The sequence below is a fragment of the Zingiber officinale genome, chromosome 10A (assembly GCF_018446385.1).
Source record: "Zingiber officinale cultivar Zhangliang chromosome 10A, Zo_v1.1, whole genome shotgun sequence".
Taxonomy (NCBI): Eukaryota; Viridiplantae; Streptophyta; class Magnoliopsida; order Zingiberales; family Zingiberaceae; genus Zingiber; species Zingiber officinale.
Window position 1 is genome coordinate 20,615,435 of NC_056004.1, and position 17,760 is coordinate 20,633,194.

The 17,760-nt window shown below is 34.8% G+C and overlaps 1 protein-coding gene across 2 annotated transcripts; it reads left to right on the plus strand.

Moving 5' to 3' along the window:
• Positions 1 to 8,291: 8,291 nt before the first annotated feature.
• LOC122027012 lies at positions 8,292 to 17,760 on the plus strand. Of its 2 annotated transcripts, none has more exons than XM_042585806.1 (12): positions 8,292 to 8,492; positions 8,596 to 8,941; positions 9,862 to 10,051; positions 10,127 to 10,176; positions 11,103 to 11,195; positions 11,275 to 11,363; positions 11,496 to 11,574; positions 14,201 to 14,283; positions 15,412 to 15,490; positions 15,575 to 16,205; positions 16,491 to 17,113; positions 17,392 to 17,760. In XM_042585806.1, exons 1-11 carry the CDS (start codon positions 8,461 to 8,463, stop codon positions 17,069 to 17,071), a joined length of 2,253 nt encoding a protein of 750 aa, XP_042441740.1. In that variant the 5' UTR covers positions 8,292 to 8,460; the 3' UTR covers positions 17,072 to 17,113; positions 17,392 to 17,760. The 2 variants fall into 2 exon arrangements, with proteins under 2 accessions (XP_042441740.1, XP_042441741.1); XM_042585807.1 differs by having other exon boundaries at positions 16,494 to 17,113.

Sequence of the window (17,760 nt, forward strand, 5' to 3'; positions counted from 1 at the left end):
ATATTACAAAAAAACGACAAGCGAAATGGGAGAAGAAACACTCACCATTGTTTACCATAACTTCTACGTCAGTCATGACGTTTACATCTTATGAAGAAAAGAACTTTGATAATGTAACAGAGGACTAATGGTGGACCCAAGATTTCCTAACTTACTTTTCTTTTATGTCTTATCAATGTACTCAGGTTGAGTCAGCCTACTTTATCTTTTAGTTATGCAATTTTAATAACTCCTGAAGTTCGAAGGCTTGTAAACCTCTATATAAGGACCATCTATGCCCAAGACTAAGGGAGGAGCGCAAGAAGAAGGCGTATCAAAAAGAATAAGTGTATCAGAAGGGCCCTCTACACATCACTTTGTAGCAAGCACACCTAGTCCTTCTGATACAGCTTCTTCTTCTTGCGTTCCTCCCTTAGTCTTGGACATAGAGGGTCCTTGTATAGAGGTTTGCAAGCCTTCGGACTTCGGGAGTTATTAAAATTGCATAACCAAAAGATAAGGCAGACTGACTCAACCTGAGTTACATTGATAAGACATAAAAGAAAAGTAAGTTAGGAAATCTTGGGTCCACCATTAGTCCTCTGTTGCATTATCAAGGTTCTTTTCTTCAGAAGATGTAAACGTCATGACTGACGTAGAAGTTATGGTAGACAATGGTGAGTGTTTCTTCTCCCATTCTGCTTGTCGTTTTTTGTAATATTGGATTAAAGTGATGTGTTCAGTTATAATTGGAAAAGAAAAAAAATGGGACTCCCATTTCTCTTGGCTAGTATTTTTTTTTTGTATTGGTTTCATCTGCTAGGAAAAAATCTTGTGAGGCTACCATATTATCCCATCTCCATGTGCTTCCTTGGACAGTTGCTCTCTTGTGTCGAAGTTGTTTTTCTAATGGGATTAAAGAAATCCAATTAGTATCTTGATCAAACTTATAAGTCGTCTATTCTGGAAATTCATAATCTTTAATTAGACCTTCAATTTGAAGTCTAATCAAGTGTTTTACTGGTTCTACTTTAGCGTTTAACCATTCTTGAGGGGTGCTATTAATATGTAAGAGAATTGACGTCATTAATTTTTCCAACGCAGCCTTTGTTTTTCTTTCTAACATTGCTGAAAAATGTTCTGGTGTCTCTAGGTCTGTAAGTCATAGCATATTGAGCAGGTTGTAATCTATTAAAGTTAAGGAAGTAATTATCATGTCTTTATAATCTATTGTGTGGAAGTCTTCATAGAGGATATTAGCCTTCCGTATAGAGTATAGGATTTGATAGGACACTCATTTGTGCAACGAGCTGGAGTGGTGCATTGTGGATAAGTATGCTAGTATCTTCGTTGATAACTGTATTCTGTGTAATAGTAAACAGATATGCCAGAAATGTCTTGATCTCTCCTTTATGTACGAGCTCTAGAAATTTAGAAGTATTAGCAATTGTTCTAAAGAAGAATCGTTGGCTTTATTGTTAATAGCTGTAAGAGCCAGTTGACTAGTAGCCGTTTCTTGCTACCTAGCTTGAATTTTGCTTAAAGTCCATATATTCTCTGGATATTTCTTTGGTCTTTAAAAGAAATGAGGTTTTGGACTTAAAAGGTCCTTGAAGGATAAGTCTTGCCAAGGTCTTGTTGTAAGAGAAGTACTGGTGAAAAAATTAGGTCCACAACGAGCCCTAACAATTTCTAATTCTTCTATTAGATTATAGAATCCTCTGTAGGATGGGTTCGTTAAGTTTTGGATTGCAAGTTTTGTTTCTGCCCAAGTGTCATAAACACCTTGTTGTGGTCCAGAATAAACTGCATATCATAAGAACTTCTTGCTTGCAGGTTTTTGTACTGTAGTTAATAAATAGTTTATCAAGGCATTGATGATAGCTATTTTAGAATTGGCTACCCCTGGTGAAGTGAGTATATTCTATATATTGTCAATAAGACATTGTTGGATCTCATCCTGATCTTTGATTAAAGTGAAATTGATTTTCTTCTTTATATATTGCCAAACCTCAGTTTTTAGAGAAGTAAAAGTTTTGACTTTCTTTTGCTTTTCCATAGTTAAACCCCAAGTATTTCTTCTTGTTTGCTTTATCTTGCTGTAAAAAGAAAATGGGATTTATATAATAATCTTGAAAGTTTATTAGCTAGAGAGTTGTCAAATCCTTTAATATGTTCTCATTGAATTTTCAGGCCTCTATTAATAGTATAATCGGAAAACTTAATCCATCTTTCGGTTAAAAGCCCTTTTCTAGTTCCCTTTACCACCATACTTCACTATGGCTTCACAGTCTATTCTTATTGTAATTTCTGCTTTGTTGCATATAAAGAGCATGAAAGCTTCTAAATAATACATCACTACTAAAATTTCATAGTCCATGGAAGTCTTTGTATTTTCCTTATGCATATCTATAGATGGATTCCGAATTTTTAGGATTATATTTAGAAATTTTTCTAGATAATGTTCCTTCCCATCCTGATTCTCAGTTATCTGTTTCAATTACTAGGTAATCAAAATCTAGGGGTAGGGTAAATACTGGGAGTTTGTTAACCATATATTTAATCTGTTTTATCAGATTTATATTTAAAATATCTGTCTAGTTGCTGGGGTTTTGTTATACAGAAGACTACTAATTTTTTCAATATCTTTTAAATATGGTCTTTGCATAATTTAGAAGTCTTAGAACTGATCGAAGGGTTTTTATATCCCATCTTATCAGGAAATTTCAGTATCTTTGTAGGTAGGACATTGGAGAGAAAATTTTCCTTTTCAGTTTCTGTCCTAGAAAATCTGTGGTTGGTAGCTAGATTCATCTTGTTCCTATAAACTATCAATCCTTGTTTATAAATTAAAAACCATGTGAAGATGTGCAGAATGTTCTTTGATTTTGGAGAAAACTAATACATCATCTATGTATACACAAGTTAAAGAGGATATCCCTCTAAATATATCATTTATCTTTCTTTGCAAAATTTGTAGAGCTACCTTGAGTCCAAATGAAGGACAAGAGAATGCAATCCATTCTATAGTCTGGATGCATTTTAACTTGTCAAAATTTAGATTTCATATCAAATTTAGAATCCCATTTTGAATTCTGAATTTTGTTAAGTTGGTCTTTATATGGTATTTTATAACCATCTTCATGGCAATTATTATTTAGATGTTTATAGTTAAACATCATTCGAGACTGACCTTTCTTTTGTTCTGCTCCTTTTTTTACAATAAAATCATTAATTCTATATCTAGATTCAAACCGTCGTATGTCGTCAAGATTTATATATTGATTGATATGCATTTTACATTTTTTTTTCCCAATTAGTCTATTTTAAATCTTGCTCTTTGATAGTGAGATCAGGATTAATAATGTTTAATTCACAATAAATCATGTCTTTTCCCAATATCTATAATTTCCGTCTAGAGGTTAAGGAGTCCAGATTTTTGAGTTTTTGATTAGATTTAATAAGTGGGATTTATAAAGTCCTGTGGAACTTCATTGTCTTGGTCTTAAAATTCCTCTAAAAGATCCTTAGGGCTGTTATAGCCAAATAAACCTAGTTTTTCGGTTGACTAGAACATTGTTTACAAGATCCTTTATGTTTACGGGAATAGTTTGGGGTAGTTGGATTTTGCGTTTGTGTTGGATGGGTTTCACCACACTTACTAGTGCTAATCTGTAATGGATATTCGGAGAGAATAGGGGCAATTACTAGAGTAAAAAAGAAAGACTGCATAGTCTTTAGTAAGTAATAATGTTTATGGGGGCAGTGGTCTTGAGAAAGTAAAATTGGAGCACTAAATGTGTCACAATTTGTATAGAAGCGGAGTTGAACAATTTTGACAAATTTATTGCAAGAAAGTTTTTGGTCATCAAATTGGGTACCAAGTAATGGAGTGTCAGTGGATTTAATTAGATTGGTCGGGAGAAATGAAAGAAGAAGTGCTTCATCAATAGTTGAGTTTGTTGCTCCATGGTCTATAAAGGCAGCAGAGTGAGTTCATAAGTCGGGGGCCAGCGATATTGGGGGTGAGTGTTATCACCTTTTGCTCTAATGTAGAGTGAGTTCATCTCAACGTGGGACCGGTGACAAGGGACGTTTGGCATGAATATTCAAATGTAGAGTGAGGTCATGTCCTTGAATATTCATGGTGCATTGGACTCAGATATCTTGAAATCCAATTTCAATATGAAATTAATCATATCTAAACTAGTTTAATTTTAATATTCAAGGTGCTCTGGACTTGGATATCGGTCTTTGGCAATCTCATCTTCTGTGTTGAAGAGGGAGCAATGTGAGGAGAGAGAAGGGGGCATTGGGAGAGTGAAGTTTTAAAATATATATAAATTTACTTAAAGCAGGTTGACTGTATCATAATCAGCTTCCTATCCATATCTGTCATTTTCATTTTGTTCGAGCATCCAAGATTAAACACGTAAAACATCTTGTATATCTTGTGTATGCAAATGCAACATGCAATGTGGTTCGCATTCTATCAAAAACTTTTCAATTTTCCTAAATCCTGAAGATCGATGGTCATAAGATTGATTTTGAGGAAAAACACACTATAAGTCAACTGAGTCCTAATGTATAACTGTTGGAATAAGTCAGTGAATTAGAGGGAAAACACACTAAGTCAATTGAGGCTGAACATATAACTGTTCTCAAGCTCAGTAGGGGTCATTCATCATTGCAAATCCAACCAATTGGTGAGACTACCCATTTGGTTCTACATGACGGAGTTGTTGCAAGTTGTGTCCCTAATCTTTTTCCCAAGGAAAATCGGTGAACCTCTTCGTCCAAGTGAATATAATCTTCTATGTTATCACTCCATCCTCCAAAGTGTTTTGCCAGCTTAGTTTGTTTATAAGGAAAGAGAAAGTAGAAGGGTGAGACAGAGTGGAAGGATCATAAAATTGTATATATATCATGGACCATATACATATTTGTGTTGTTTTCCTTCTGCCCTCTCCTTCCCATTCCTATCTCCTCTTAGCTTAGGTTTCCATCCAAGTAGAACAAGCCTCAAGGTTTATAACAAAAATGAACTAAAGGATATGATATTTGACAATCAGAACTATGAGACATTCAATTCACGTGACTCTATGAAAAATGACCTATGTCACTAAGATAGCAAGAGAACGATAGTTTCAAGGGCATGCCATCTTGAACTTGGTCTGTGAAGCCTTTGGTCAGACAGTGAACTGTCCTGAAACAACTGCTTTTAATTTCTTTTTGGTGTCATCCAGAGGCAGAAACCATTGGTCAAACACTGAAGCTTATATACTGAACTATCCTAGACCAACAACTCTTAATTCCCTTTCAATGAAAACCTTTCTCTTTCATAGAGTAGCAACCCCAAGCTGGTTGTGACAGCCAAAATTGGCAAAGGTTGGATATAAATTATATAACCAAGAATGTCAAAGGATTAGATATCTCAAACAGCCAGAATTACTCAAAGAACAACAGGAGAATGTTTTTGGAATCAAGGGGATCACAAGGTTGACGGACTTGTGGACACATGGTCTAGCAATCAAGTTTAGCTAAGAGTAATATTCACAGATTTATTTTCTTGTTTTCAAATGACCCTTGCTCAAGAGGCTAGAAAATGGTGTTAAAGCATTGGAATTCTTGAAGTTTGATAATGAATAGCAGATATTGAGCAAGAAGATGTTATATATTAAGCATATGAATAAAGAATAATTTATATGTCATTGATTTACTTGATAAATCAATTTTTGTTGTTGTCATATTGGTCATCCATGAATTACTAAATTTGACATGCATCTATACTAAATGTATTACTCTTTCATAGGTTTTGAGATATGGGAGTTCACATAATTGTTCATCCACCAAATTGTTTTAACTCAATTAGTTTCCTTTATTGTATCTATTTTTCTGTCTCAGAAACGTTTTTATTGGTGCTTGGTTCCCTAAGAAACCATCCCAAGGAATCCACTCGTTAGCAAATTCTTGTATATCTTCTAGAAATTATGCATAGATGTTTATGTTTAGTGTTTTGGATCTTTAACTTAATATTCAAATGATGCTAATATTGTAGGAAGATGTACCAGAAGAAATATCAGGTCTGATTTCTCAGTTTTTGTCCTCATTACCGAAGCTTACTAAGAAGATCAAAGAAGAGCCTATTCCAGAGCACATTCAGAGATTGTTTGACGAAGCAACCGATGACCATCAACACCATCACCACCATCACCACGATCATATATATGGTGTTGATCAGGGATGGGGTATGTGATTCTTAGTATAGAAACTGCCACTGTGATTCCCACATAATTGCCCTTTTTTAAGTTTCTTTGTGTCTTATTTGGTATACTGCAGTCTTCTCATTTTCCCTGGAGTTATTCGAAGTTTTCTTGAGATGTCTCCACCTTGTGGAGCAATTTCCCTATTGGCTTGTTTCGATTACTAACACCACTGGTAGTGAACTAATGGGCCTAGAAATTGTGTTGGAAGTTGCAAGTTTTTCATTTTCCTTCTTTTTCTCCTCTTGTTATTTTAAATCATCAATGTGGATCTTCTATTTGGATGAAAAAGACTGCTGATTACCTTATCCCTTGGACATAAAATAAAGTGATATCAGATTTTAACTATATTCATGGAAAAGTTTGGACTCGATCTGAATTAATTGGAAGAAGTTCTGACAGTTGTTATTGATATTCATTGGTTGGTCGATAAGATGAACCATGGAATATCGTAGGAGGTTGTCAGTGGTGATTTTGTGAGCAAACAAGCAAGGAAGAAAAATATGAGGAAGATAATTTAATATTTTTTTCTCTATTTTCCTCCAGATGATAAATAGGAGGAAAAGATGTGAGCCAGGTGCTTTATACTAGGTGGGATAATTAGGGTGACACAAATAGACTTTCTCTTATAAAAACTTAATATCATACTTGATTTGAACTAAAAAGTTAAGAAAAGTATATTTTCTAATATTGCCGACCCAAGATATTGGTAGAAGTTTCTCTTTTCACATTGTTATTAATTCTAAGATGTGAGATTAAAAAGAATTTTATGGCGTAACTGAGTTTCGAATTTTAGATCTTTCATTGATTAATGAAAAAAATTTCTAATAATACGATGGAGTCTCGAATTTTAAATTACTGATTGATTGTCTGTAAAAATTATTAATAAATCTTAAAATTATTTTTAGTGTGAATAGAAAAATAGATATTAATATAATTTTATTTTAGGCTTTATCAAAGTTAATTAGTAAGGATAGATTCTTTAAGAGTCTCCCCAACTCACCACTCATCAACTCATTATGAGGTTCATTATTACATATTCATTATAAAGTATATTTCTTTCACTTATATTCCTTTTAAGATTAACTTTTCCCTATATTCCTTTTAAGATTAACGTTCATTATTTATGTGTCTCACAATCTATATAATCATCTTAAAATTATATCATATTAAATAAATATATTTTAAAATATTTAAATTATTATTATTATTTTTAATAATAATCTTATTTTTTTAAAAATAAATTTATGGTCTTTAAACAATAATATTATCATTAAAAAAATAAAGAAATAAAAAATAGACGGATGAACGATGTTTAGAGGGATGATGAACGTGTTCATCCCTCCCCTCCCTCCCACTTATAATTGAGAAGGGTGTTAAATAGATATTATAATGCTCATTTAATGTAGATCCGTTATATTAATGACCCCCTAATGTCAACTCCATGGATATGGAGGGAAGTATATATAGATACACATATGTCAGATGCATGGTGGAATAAATATCAGATCGTCAATTTATAAGAATCGACCTCTGATCATTACGTTAGAAATATCATGTACAGATGATATGTCCTGGGATATTAGAATGCTCATTTAATATTCATGGTTGATGCCCTAATAAAATAGTAAGATAATGTCATTTATTAAAAAAATTCCTTACAATATTACTGATAATTCCGCTGGGAATTCATTACAATGAACGGCCAAGATGCACTCCTCACATCTAACGATCACGGAATCATAGCCAAATCGACGGTTCAGATAAACCCCCTGTAACTACCCGATTCGCCCCCAATGGACGGTCCAGATTTATTCCCTACAATAACATCGCATCTACCCAATCACATCACTCAAACCTTCAGTTCCATCTACTCGTTAAAACTACCCAAGATATTACCAGTCTGCTGAATGGAGAATAAACCGGGGCCCACGGTTCTCAGCAATGGTGTTCAAGAAGTCCGAGCGACAATAGTTCGGAACCAACCGCGAACTATCGTGATACTCCGCAATATAAATATAACGTTATCATATATCGGTTCTCGCCGCCGACCCTCTTCGCCTGCACCGCCCCAATCGACCCCTCCCTCTCTTTCTAAATCTCTCACAATTTAATCCCCCTTTATTATTATTTTTTTATTAAAGCTCAATTTCCACCCGCCCTCCTAAAATCCTTGTTTCAAATCGATCGATTTAAACCCCGCGTCGGGTTCCATTCCATGGCGTTCCACATCGCTTGTCCGCTCACTTGGTAACCCCCGCTCTCTTTCCTCCCTCGCCCCCTTCCCCCACGTCGCGCTCTCGCCCTCTCTCTGGCTGGCCCTTTCGATCTAATCCTTGCTTTTGACTTGCAGCCGCCGGATTTGCGACTGCGATCTGGGATTCGACTCTGCGCCGCGGCGCGAGGCTTTGGCTGCGGAGATCGACGCGCTCGAGGAGTTCTTGAGGGATCCATGGGCCGTTCGCCCTGCCGCCGAGGAGGAGGAGGTGGAGGAGGAGGAGGAAGAAGAGGGGGAGAAGGGTGTTGTCCAGGTCTGGGCCCCCCGTGTGGCGCCGCCTGCAGTGGCCGCGCCATCCGTGGCGGCGGATGATGCCGGCGCGGGCGACGAGGTTAAGCGTGCGGTGCTGCAGCGGCAGGCGCTGGCTGCTTCCTTGGCAGCGGAGGATTATGTTCGGAGGTTGGAGACGGGTGGTGCAGCAGTAAGTTGTCGATCTGAGTTGGGGATGATAGATTTCGTCGCTTGATTCAAGCAAAGTTGGATTTCTTTACTGGTTTCGTTAATTGAGAATTGCGCTAACTTTTTGTTCTTCGAGAGTTTTGCATATATGTTTGCTTAAGTTTTCTCTAACAGTTACTAGAACTGAAAAAAAATAAGTTTGTTTATTGTTGCTCATCATTCCTCAATTTTGTTGATATGCTATACGCATCTAAATCTTATCTTTTCTCATTATAATTCGTCATTTTTGTTTCTTATGTTTGGAGATATTTCTAATTTGGTCAATTGGGATCGACATTAGACATATGAAGGCTAGGCGAAAAGATTACAGTGTCCTCACTTCTTTATTGCATGGTTTATACCTTGACCTTTATTTCCCTAAATGATTTTATCATGTCTGAATAATGTATTAGTAATTATTTCTTTAACATTCTTCACACACAATGGAATTGCTATTTTTTCAGTTAGTTGGATCTTATTATATTTCATTTATTCAGAATTTATTTAAATAAATAGAGCTTCAATCTTCTCTACTTCATCATATGTTGATGACATAAAGAAATCAAGGGGAAAAAGTTACTGGGCAGTTTAGAGAAAATTTGGCTATTGAGAGTTAAGGAATCATGAATTTGTCTGTACCGTTATATAAACTGGGATAAAATTAAAAAAAAAAATTAAGTAGGTAAAACTGCAGCTCCATTTGAGATTTGCATTTAAAAGTTTGGAAGAGTTTAGGATATCAAGGAGGAAAAGTTTGTGGTGTGAATATTATAATCCTTATAGAGGATAAAGTTTCATTACATAATCCTTATTATTGCTCATGTCACATTAAGTTGTTTGTGTATTTATTGTTTCTAATTAATATGAAAAACCTAATAGGTAAGATTGCTTTTGCTATACCAGGAGGCACCAGCAGAAGCAGCTAACAACCTTGATGGAGAATATCAAGGCAACTCGGCTGTGAAGGTCATGTGCCGTGTATGTTTTTCTGGGGAACATGAGGGAACTGAGAAAGCTTTGAAAATGCTGTCTTGCAAATCATGCAACAAGAAGTACCACAGAAGTTGCTTAAAAACATTGTCAGAGCATAGAGGTTTTTATCCACTACTCCATGCTGCATTAGGAATATTTGGCCTTCATTTCTTTAACATCTAAAAATATTCTGCAGATTTATTTGATTGGAGTTCATGGTCTTGCCCCTCTTGTCGCATTTGTGAGGTACTTCTTTTTCCTGCTCTTAGTTGGTAGGTCAAGCTTTTGCCAAGAATAAGAATGAGTTTATGAGCATTTATGCTCTGTATCCTGAGCTTCTTACTCAAACTTCATTTGATGTCTTTTAGTCTAAGAATTATGGATAGAAGTTACCTCGATTCAGTTGTCTATCTATTTCTTGTTTAATAAACAGGGCAAGTTCCATTGGTAACTAATTAACTATATGTTGCTAGCTTACACATTGTGACCTTATCAGTATCTAGTGCTATGGTGACGTATTATAGGCTGCAGATATTATATCTTCATGTTAGTCTATTGCACTTATTATGCTTTCTGGTGCATTGTCCTTTAGTTTTTTATGCAATGACATATGTGAATTTTGATTGGTGACATTGATGTTAAATAAGACTGTATTTGAAAAAGCCTCTTGTTGCTTAAGGAAAAATTCTGATTGTTCTATCCATGTTATGGTTGTCCCTTCAACTCTGTTACACATCCATTTTTCATTTTCTAAATGCTTACATAACTATTTTGATCTTTCATGTCATTGTTGCCTAACATTGGCTAATTCAACGAATATAATTTTGGCATAATATTAATGAGAAGAAACCCACACTTTGACTCTTCATACTTGCATGCATTGGATTAGCTTTTAGACCTAACTTAATGGAAAAAATGTTTTGTTAGAGTCAGTATGCAGATTGTTTTATATGTTTGTGTTTAACAAGTTAATCCCACAGATTGATAAACAAGGGGATTGACTCCCTCCTTGCTTGTACGGGATTAACTTGATAGACCATACAGTTAAATATAAACGACTTGTTAGAATCAGTTGGCCGATAGTTCTACCCTTGTATGTTTGTGTTTTTCAAATTGTTTGTTTGATTAGGCCAGTTGCCTTCTGATTACCTTGTTCTTCATTTACTTACCAGATTTGCAGAAGAACTGGTGATCCTAATAAACTAATGTATTGTAAAAGATGTGACGGTGCTTATCACTGTTATTGTCAGCGTCCACCACACAAGGTATGTGTGCTATGTGCTGATTTATGTTCAATTCATAGTTTTCTGTGTTTGAATGATAGTTCAAGAACTGAATTTGCAGAATGTTGGTCGTGGACCTTATTTGTGTCCAAAACATACAAGGTGTCACAGCTGTGGTTCCAGTGTACCTGGAAGTGGTCCTAGTACAAGGTGCTTTTGGTGTTATTTGTTCTTGATTTAGGTTCCTGGAATAGTTTTCAATACCTTTTTGTTGAATCACATCTGACACTGATCTGTTGGAACGTTTTTCCTGTGTTAACATGTGATACTGTTGTGACACAGGTGGTTTTTAGGCTATACCTGCTGTGATGCTTGTGGTAGATTGTTTGTGAAAGGAAACTACTGTCCTATTTGTCTAAAGGTACCTTTGTTGTTGAACACATTACTTTGAAAAAAAATGGGTACTTTCTTCCATGATGTTTATATAATACTTCTCTTAGAAATTATTAGTCGTACAATATAATAATCATATTGATCTTAATGTTTACACTTTGTTATTATCTGTTTTTTTCCCTATCTTTCATTTATTTATAATCACAGGGTCTTAGTGTGCTTTTGAGTATGATGCTCTTGCAACCTATAGCCATAGTGGACAAAAAGATTATGAGGGGTGAAACAATTTTGTTTTTAAAATCAATTTGGTTCAGGAAGATCAATTACATATCCTATTTATTTAAATAAGACAGCTAATGGAGAAAGGTAGGAACTTGGGTATACATGCCAGTTTTGTTAACATATATCAAATTAATTAAGGATATGTATAATAATCCAAATACTAGTATTAGAGCTACTGAGAATGTAAGAAATTATTTTCCTATCACTATATATTTTTTAAATTAGCACTAGATGAACTTACACAGCTTATCAATCAAGATAGATCTCATTAATATATGTTATTTGCAAATAATATTATGCTAATTAACGATAGTATAAGTAGCTTAAATTTGAATCTTGAGTCCCCGGGGCCATGGTGCCGTGGTAGGACATCCAGGTTGTCACCCAGGCACCCATGGTTTGAACCCCAGCTACGGCGTATTTGCAGAAATTTTTCCTCTTAATGGGGGGCGTAACCAAAAGATGCTGGATTTCTGGGCTGGCCGCCGCGCGCACTTCCCGATTTACCCTGGTGACCGGTGGGAAACTTCTGTGGGGCCGGACCGGTCACCACCATAGATAGTCAATGAGGCTAACTAGGATTATCATTTTAAATTTGAATCTTGAAATATGGAGAGGAACTTTGTGCATTTGTCATGTGCCCCTTAGGCTTAAAGATAATTTTTTTTAATAAAACCATGATATAACTGATCCTACTTTATTGAATAGATTGTTGGATAGTTAGGAGCAACAAATGGAGAGTCAATTTAGTAGAGATGATAATGTTAAAATAAATATGCAATGTTACTAGAAAAATTAAAAAATAAAAATAAAACTATTTTAGGGAGCAATTAAATGCAACTGTACTAGATTATAAAATTAGAAAAAATAGGTTAAGGCAGAGTGAACATTCAAAGAAATTTAAAAAAGACTAATAAATTCTATAGTTAGACATGTTGAATTAGTAATATTAAAGGTCTAACTTTTAAAGGGCAGAGGAAGACCCAAAAAACTTTGATTAATATGATTAAAATATTTTAGAGACATTTGAATATTAAAAACTGATATAGCCTTGGTTATAGTTCAATGGAGGGATAAGATCTATATACTTGATCGTAAATAGTTGGGCTAACATGGTTCTCTGAAGATGATGAACCTATAGTCATAATGTCATTGTTTGGAAGACATAATCAGTTATCTCTGAATCATTAGATGGAATTGTCAAAAAAAATTTCGTGTGTGTGGCAGATATCTGAGCTGGGCACATTCTTAGCAGTAAGTAGGCTGATGGACCTATGTGTCCCTATATAAGGAACTACAGATTTTCTCGTGAAGGCTTTCAGCACTATGAAAGAATTTTCTGCTTTCTAGTAGTACGTTTGCTAACATTCATTAACTGAAACCTTTCAGCCATTGGACCTTCTATAACCTTCTTCTAATGCTTCATGCTTGTCCTATTATGTATGTTACCTTATTTGGTACCTATTTGCTATCGTTATCTGCAAAAATGCTTTGGAATTGGATCATGTCAAAGATAAACAGGAGACTGAAATATTTCCTTCTTAACAAGATATGAGTATAGTAGCAAATAATCTTAAATAAAGGAAGTAGTGGTTTTGTTTTTAGATGACACACTATGTTCTGAAGCTGTACTTTAAGTAAAATTTTCATTTCTTGGCAGGTTTTGTAGTGGTACCAAATCAGATTGATTGTTAATGAAAAGCTGGATTAAAACTGATATTTCACCTTTTTAATTTCAGGATCTAGTTGAAAAAACCTGTGTTTACTCAAGAACGTTTAATACCGAGGGATTAATGTCAGGAGATCACCTGCAATAATATCTGAAGCTTTTGTCGCTTTTGTAAAACAATATCTGGGACCATGATTAGTGTCAGGGATCAGTAGCATTTGGGTCACCAAACACGAACATGCCCCTTCAAAAAATGTGTCACTTAAAGGGTCTTTAGAATTATATACTAGTTTATTATATGCTTTCCTATTTCAAGTGTGAAGCCTTAGGTGTTTGATTTCGGCATGCTTACCCCTTTTTTACACAGTTCTAGACTCGTTACGGTAATGGTCCTTGAAAATGTTTTAGAAGTGTGATATTATATTTAACTAAGTTCTGTTAATTGTAATATTTGCTTCAGTGATGGAATTATATGATTATCTGTTCCTTTTAGTTTATTTCTTCATCCTGTATGCTTTAACTAATACAGTCTATTCATATATGTTATCCACTCTTGAGGTTTTGTTAACTTGTTCTTTCAATGCCATTTGTTATCCTTGCTCTTGGATTTTTGTTATCTTGTATACTATTTGTGTGAATTTTTGTGTTAACTTTTACATATATTTCTTGTCACCTCAATTTTAATGATGTAACTAATTTATAGGTCTACAGAGATTCTGAAACTATACCAATGGTTTGCTGTGATATTTGTGAAAGATGGGTCCACTGCCTATGTGATGGCATCAGGTGTGCTCCTATGTAACTTTAGTGGTGTATCATCAACCAAATTAACATGTTGTTGTATGCACTATGTCATACATATGTATGTTGTATGCAAACACATTTCTGATCAACATGTTTGATTATAAAAATTTAGTAATGTCAAAAAATGAGTTGCATCTAGTCTACTATATAATCTATCATACTAAGTAATCAATATAAACAAAATCTACATCAACCGTTTAACAATAAGTAATAAATATAACAACATAACCAACTTATACAATTTATATAAATGAAATTTGAATATTCATTTAGCGATACTTAAAATATGCTTCTTGATTGTGTTGAATACAAAAAATCTTATTTGTCTCGAGTATATTTCTTGTTTGTTTAGCAGAATTTATTTAATCAACTGATACTAACTGGGAGAATTTATTAACAAATCATTGAATAATTATACCAGTATAGTTTTATGCAATAAATGGATGCAATGAGGGTCCTTCACTGTATAATCATATCCAGCTCTGTAAGTGACTCATGCTGAGGCCTTTATAAACAACACATGTACCCAGTCATTTTCGTAATATGTTTCTTCATAGCATCACTTATTTGAAAGATTCTCATATGGGCTTCTCCATTTTTTCTGGTTACTATGAAGGCCTCTGTGATCATATCTTATCAACCTTATATTGACATGAAATGAACAATATAATAAACATCTGGACTTGCTTGTTGATCAACTCCTTTATTTTTGCTTCATTTAATGAGATACGAATGTTAACTGGAATATACATCAGTAATTGCAAGATGTTTCATTCAGATAACATAGTATTTATCTTGTATTGTCAATCTTGGATTTTTCATGAGTAGCACTTAATTGTGAATCCTTCCATAAACTTAGTTTTTGATACAAATAACAAGAGGTAGGCTTTATCGTTGCTGCTATTTTTGAAACAGCTAGATGGAGCAATGAATGATTTAATCATTGTGATTGAGTTCCAGGCTTTTGGCAACTTTCCTGATTTGCAATTTATTTTACCATAAACTTGTGTAATGTCCAGTGCATACCACCATGTCTCATGTTGGAGGACCTTTCTTTTCTTAGATAATGAGAACTCATGTTTTAGCATTTCCTTTTTCCTTGTTATGCAGTGATGAAAAGTATCAGGAGTTCCAAGCAGATCAAAATTTGCAATATCAATGTGCTGCATGCCGTGGTGATTGTTACCAGGTATTATCTGTTGTTTGCTAGACTTTACTTTTATCATGCTTGGTTTAATAGTCTTATGTCCCCGGCTATGATTATGTTGATCAGGTCACAAATATAGATGATGCAGTGAAAGAACTTTGGAAGAGGCGAGATATTGCTGATTGTGATTTGATAGCAAGTTTGAGGGAAGCTGCTGGCTTGCCTTCCAAGGAAGAAATAAATTCAAACTTTCCTTACTTGGATAATGAGCAAATTGGTCCAATCCTACATAAAAATGATAGTATCAAATCCCTAAAGTTCTCATTGAAAGGGATTAATGATAAATTTTCAAAAGAACATGAGAAGATTGTCTCAAACAAGATGCAAGCAAAGAAAATGGGATATCAGATTAAGTTAAATGGTAAAACAGAAGATCCTAAACTTGAAGGACAGAATGAGTTGACATCACTAGAGAGAAGTTTAAGAAATCAGAACGTCAGTGAGATAAACTCCTTCATAAATGGTGGTTCAGATATAATTTCATCCTCCGCCTTACCTAAACTCAAAATAAAGAGCAGCAAATCACAAGGTCTTCGTTTTAAGGAATGTTCTGCTAAAAGTACAATTGAGATGGAGACAACAAGAAGTACTAAGCTTGTTATACACATTGGCTCAAAAAACAAAATTCCTGCATCCAGTTCCCCAAGATCTGAAACCTCAAGCTGTCATATGGATCAAGACTTGATTACTAACTTTGGTAAATTTTCTATGTTCATTCTGTTTATCTTCTACACTTGAAGCTCATGAACTATTCTAATGCAGTTATAAATTTGACATATTTTCATATTAATTAAAATTGTGATAATTTTTGTTCTTATTTCCACTGAGCATACATAAGCAAATAGCTGTTTCCTTCTTTCTGTGTTTTACGGCATAATAATTGAAATATGGCTTTCACGATGCCTACATGGACCTTGAGTTGTGTTTGTCTTTTATGCATTTCTTCAGCTTGATTAGTCTGCTGTTTTTCATAATTTCTAAGCAGGTGGTGATGATGCAATCAAGCACAAGGTGACAGATAGCGAGGATGACCATAATCATACTGTCCAACGAGATACCACAGACGGTAATGCAGACAACCATTTGAGAAGTTCAAACCCTGGAAGTAAAGAAAACAGTCCAGCAAAGAGAGCTAAAGTCAATGAGAATCTCCAGAAAATTAATGGTGGTTTCCCTGATGAATGTCAACTTAATGCTAGAAAACATAATCCATCAATGGGCAAGAAAAGGAATGAGAGAAGCCTTTCTTCAGAAAATGAAACCATAGAACAAAGTGAAGACATTATTCAGAAGAGTAAAAGGAGGGATATATCTAACAAGTCTGAGAAGGGCCACAGTGGAACTTCTCTCTCAAAGTTTACCTCGAGTTCCTGCCCAGATACGAAGCCGTTCTTGAAACTCAAGTTTAAGAGTCCATATTTCGAACAGAAAAGCTCCTGGACTCCTACAGGAGACGAAGAGAACTCTGTTAAGGGACAGAGATCGACAAGGAAGAGGCCTTCAACTGATAAGAATGGGTGGATGGGAAATGAAAAGTTATCAAAATTGCATCTTGGTATCTAATGTCTGGAACAACTTATGAAGCTTGGATATTGCAGAAGCTGGGTATGCATGCACCTATCTTATCATATCTATGATAGTTTAGAAATTTTATAAATATGTTTCTAGCATTTAATCACCTTACCATCGGTGTGATTCAGAATGCCACCTGTTTTAATGCCTATAGAAAGCAACTAGCAGCTTATATAAAATGTCAGATATGCCATGTTTATTTATTTAATTCGTTAATATATTTTATGATTTTCACAATCCTTATAACATGGTTTCTGCATTCTGTTATTCAAGCAACATAGATTTATGAATGGCCTCTGCTTTTTATGCAGGAATCGTGAAGTGGGTTATTGATGTCAGCCAAGGAGTCACTTCATCATCATCTTCATCTTTATCTCTCTTTTTGGTGAAGGATGCACATCCATGGAGATCCGTAATCCAGGAGCCGGTAATCCAAGTGATTCGTTTTGGTTCCCAGTAAAGTAAATCAAAGGAGCTCTTGAAATCAGGAGCTCTTGGATATGAAGCTCTTTGGATTTGATAGCCTGATGCATCTAATTGTTCCAGGGTTCGCCTTCTATGTAGTTGAAAAAACACTCGTCTTCTAAACAAATTATTTTGTAGCGAAGTTTTAAGACTGTCTCAGCAAATCTTGTAACACCTGGTTAGTTATTTGCAGATTATTGGAAGTTCTCAGTTAA

Excerpts from the sequence above, each read along its gene's own strand:
- LOC122027012 (XM_042585806.1), top strand. The coding sequence starts at position 8,461 with ATGGCGTTCCACATCGCTTGTCCGCTCACTTG. Across the intron at positions 8,942-9,861 it reads TGGAGACGGGTGGTGCAGCA|GAGGCACCAGCAGAAGCAGC; the intron begins GTAAGTTGTCGA and ends TTGCTATACCAG. Across the intron at positions 11,364-11,495 it reads GGAAGTGGTCCTAGTACAAG|GTGGTTTTTAGGCTATACCT; the intron begins GTGCTTTTGGTG and ends GTTGTGACACAG.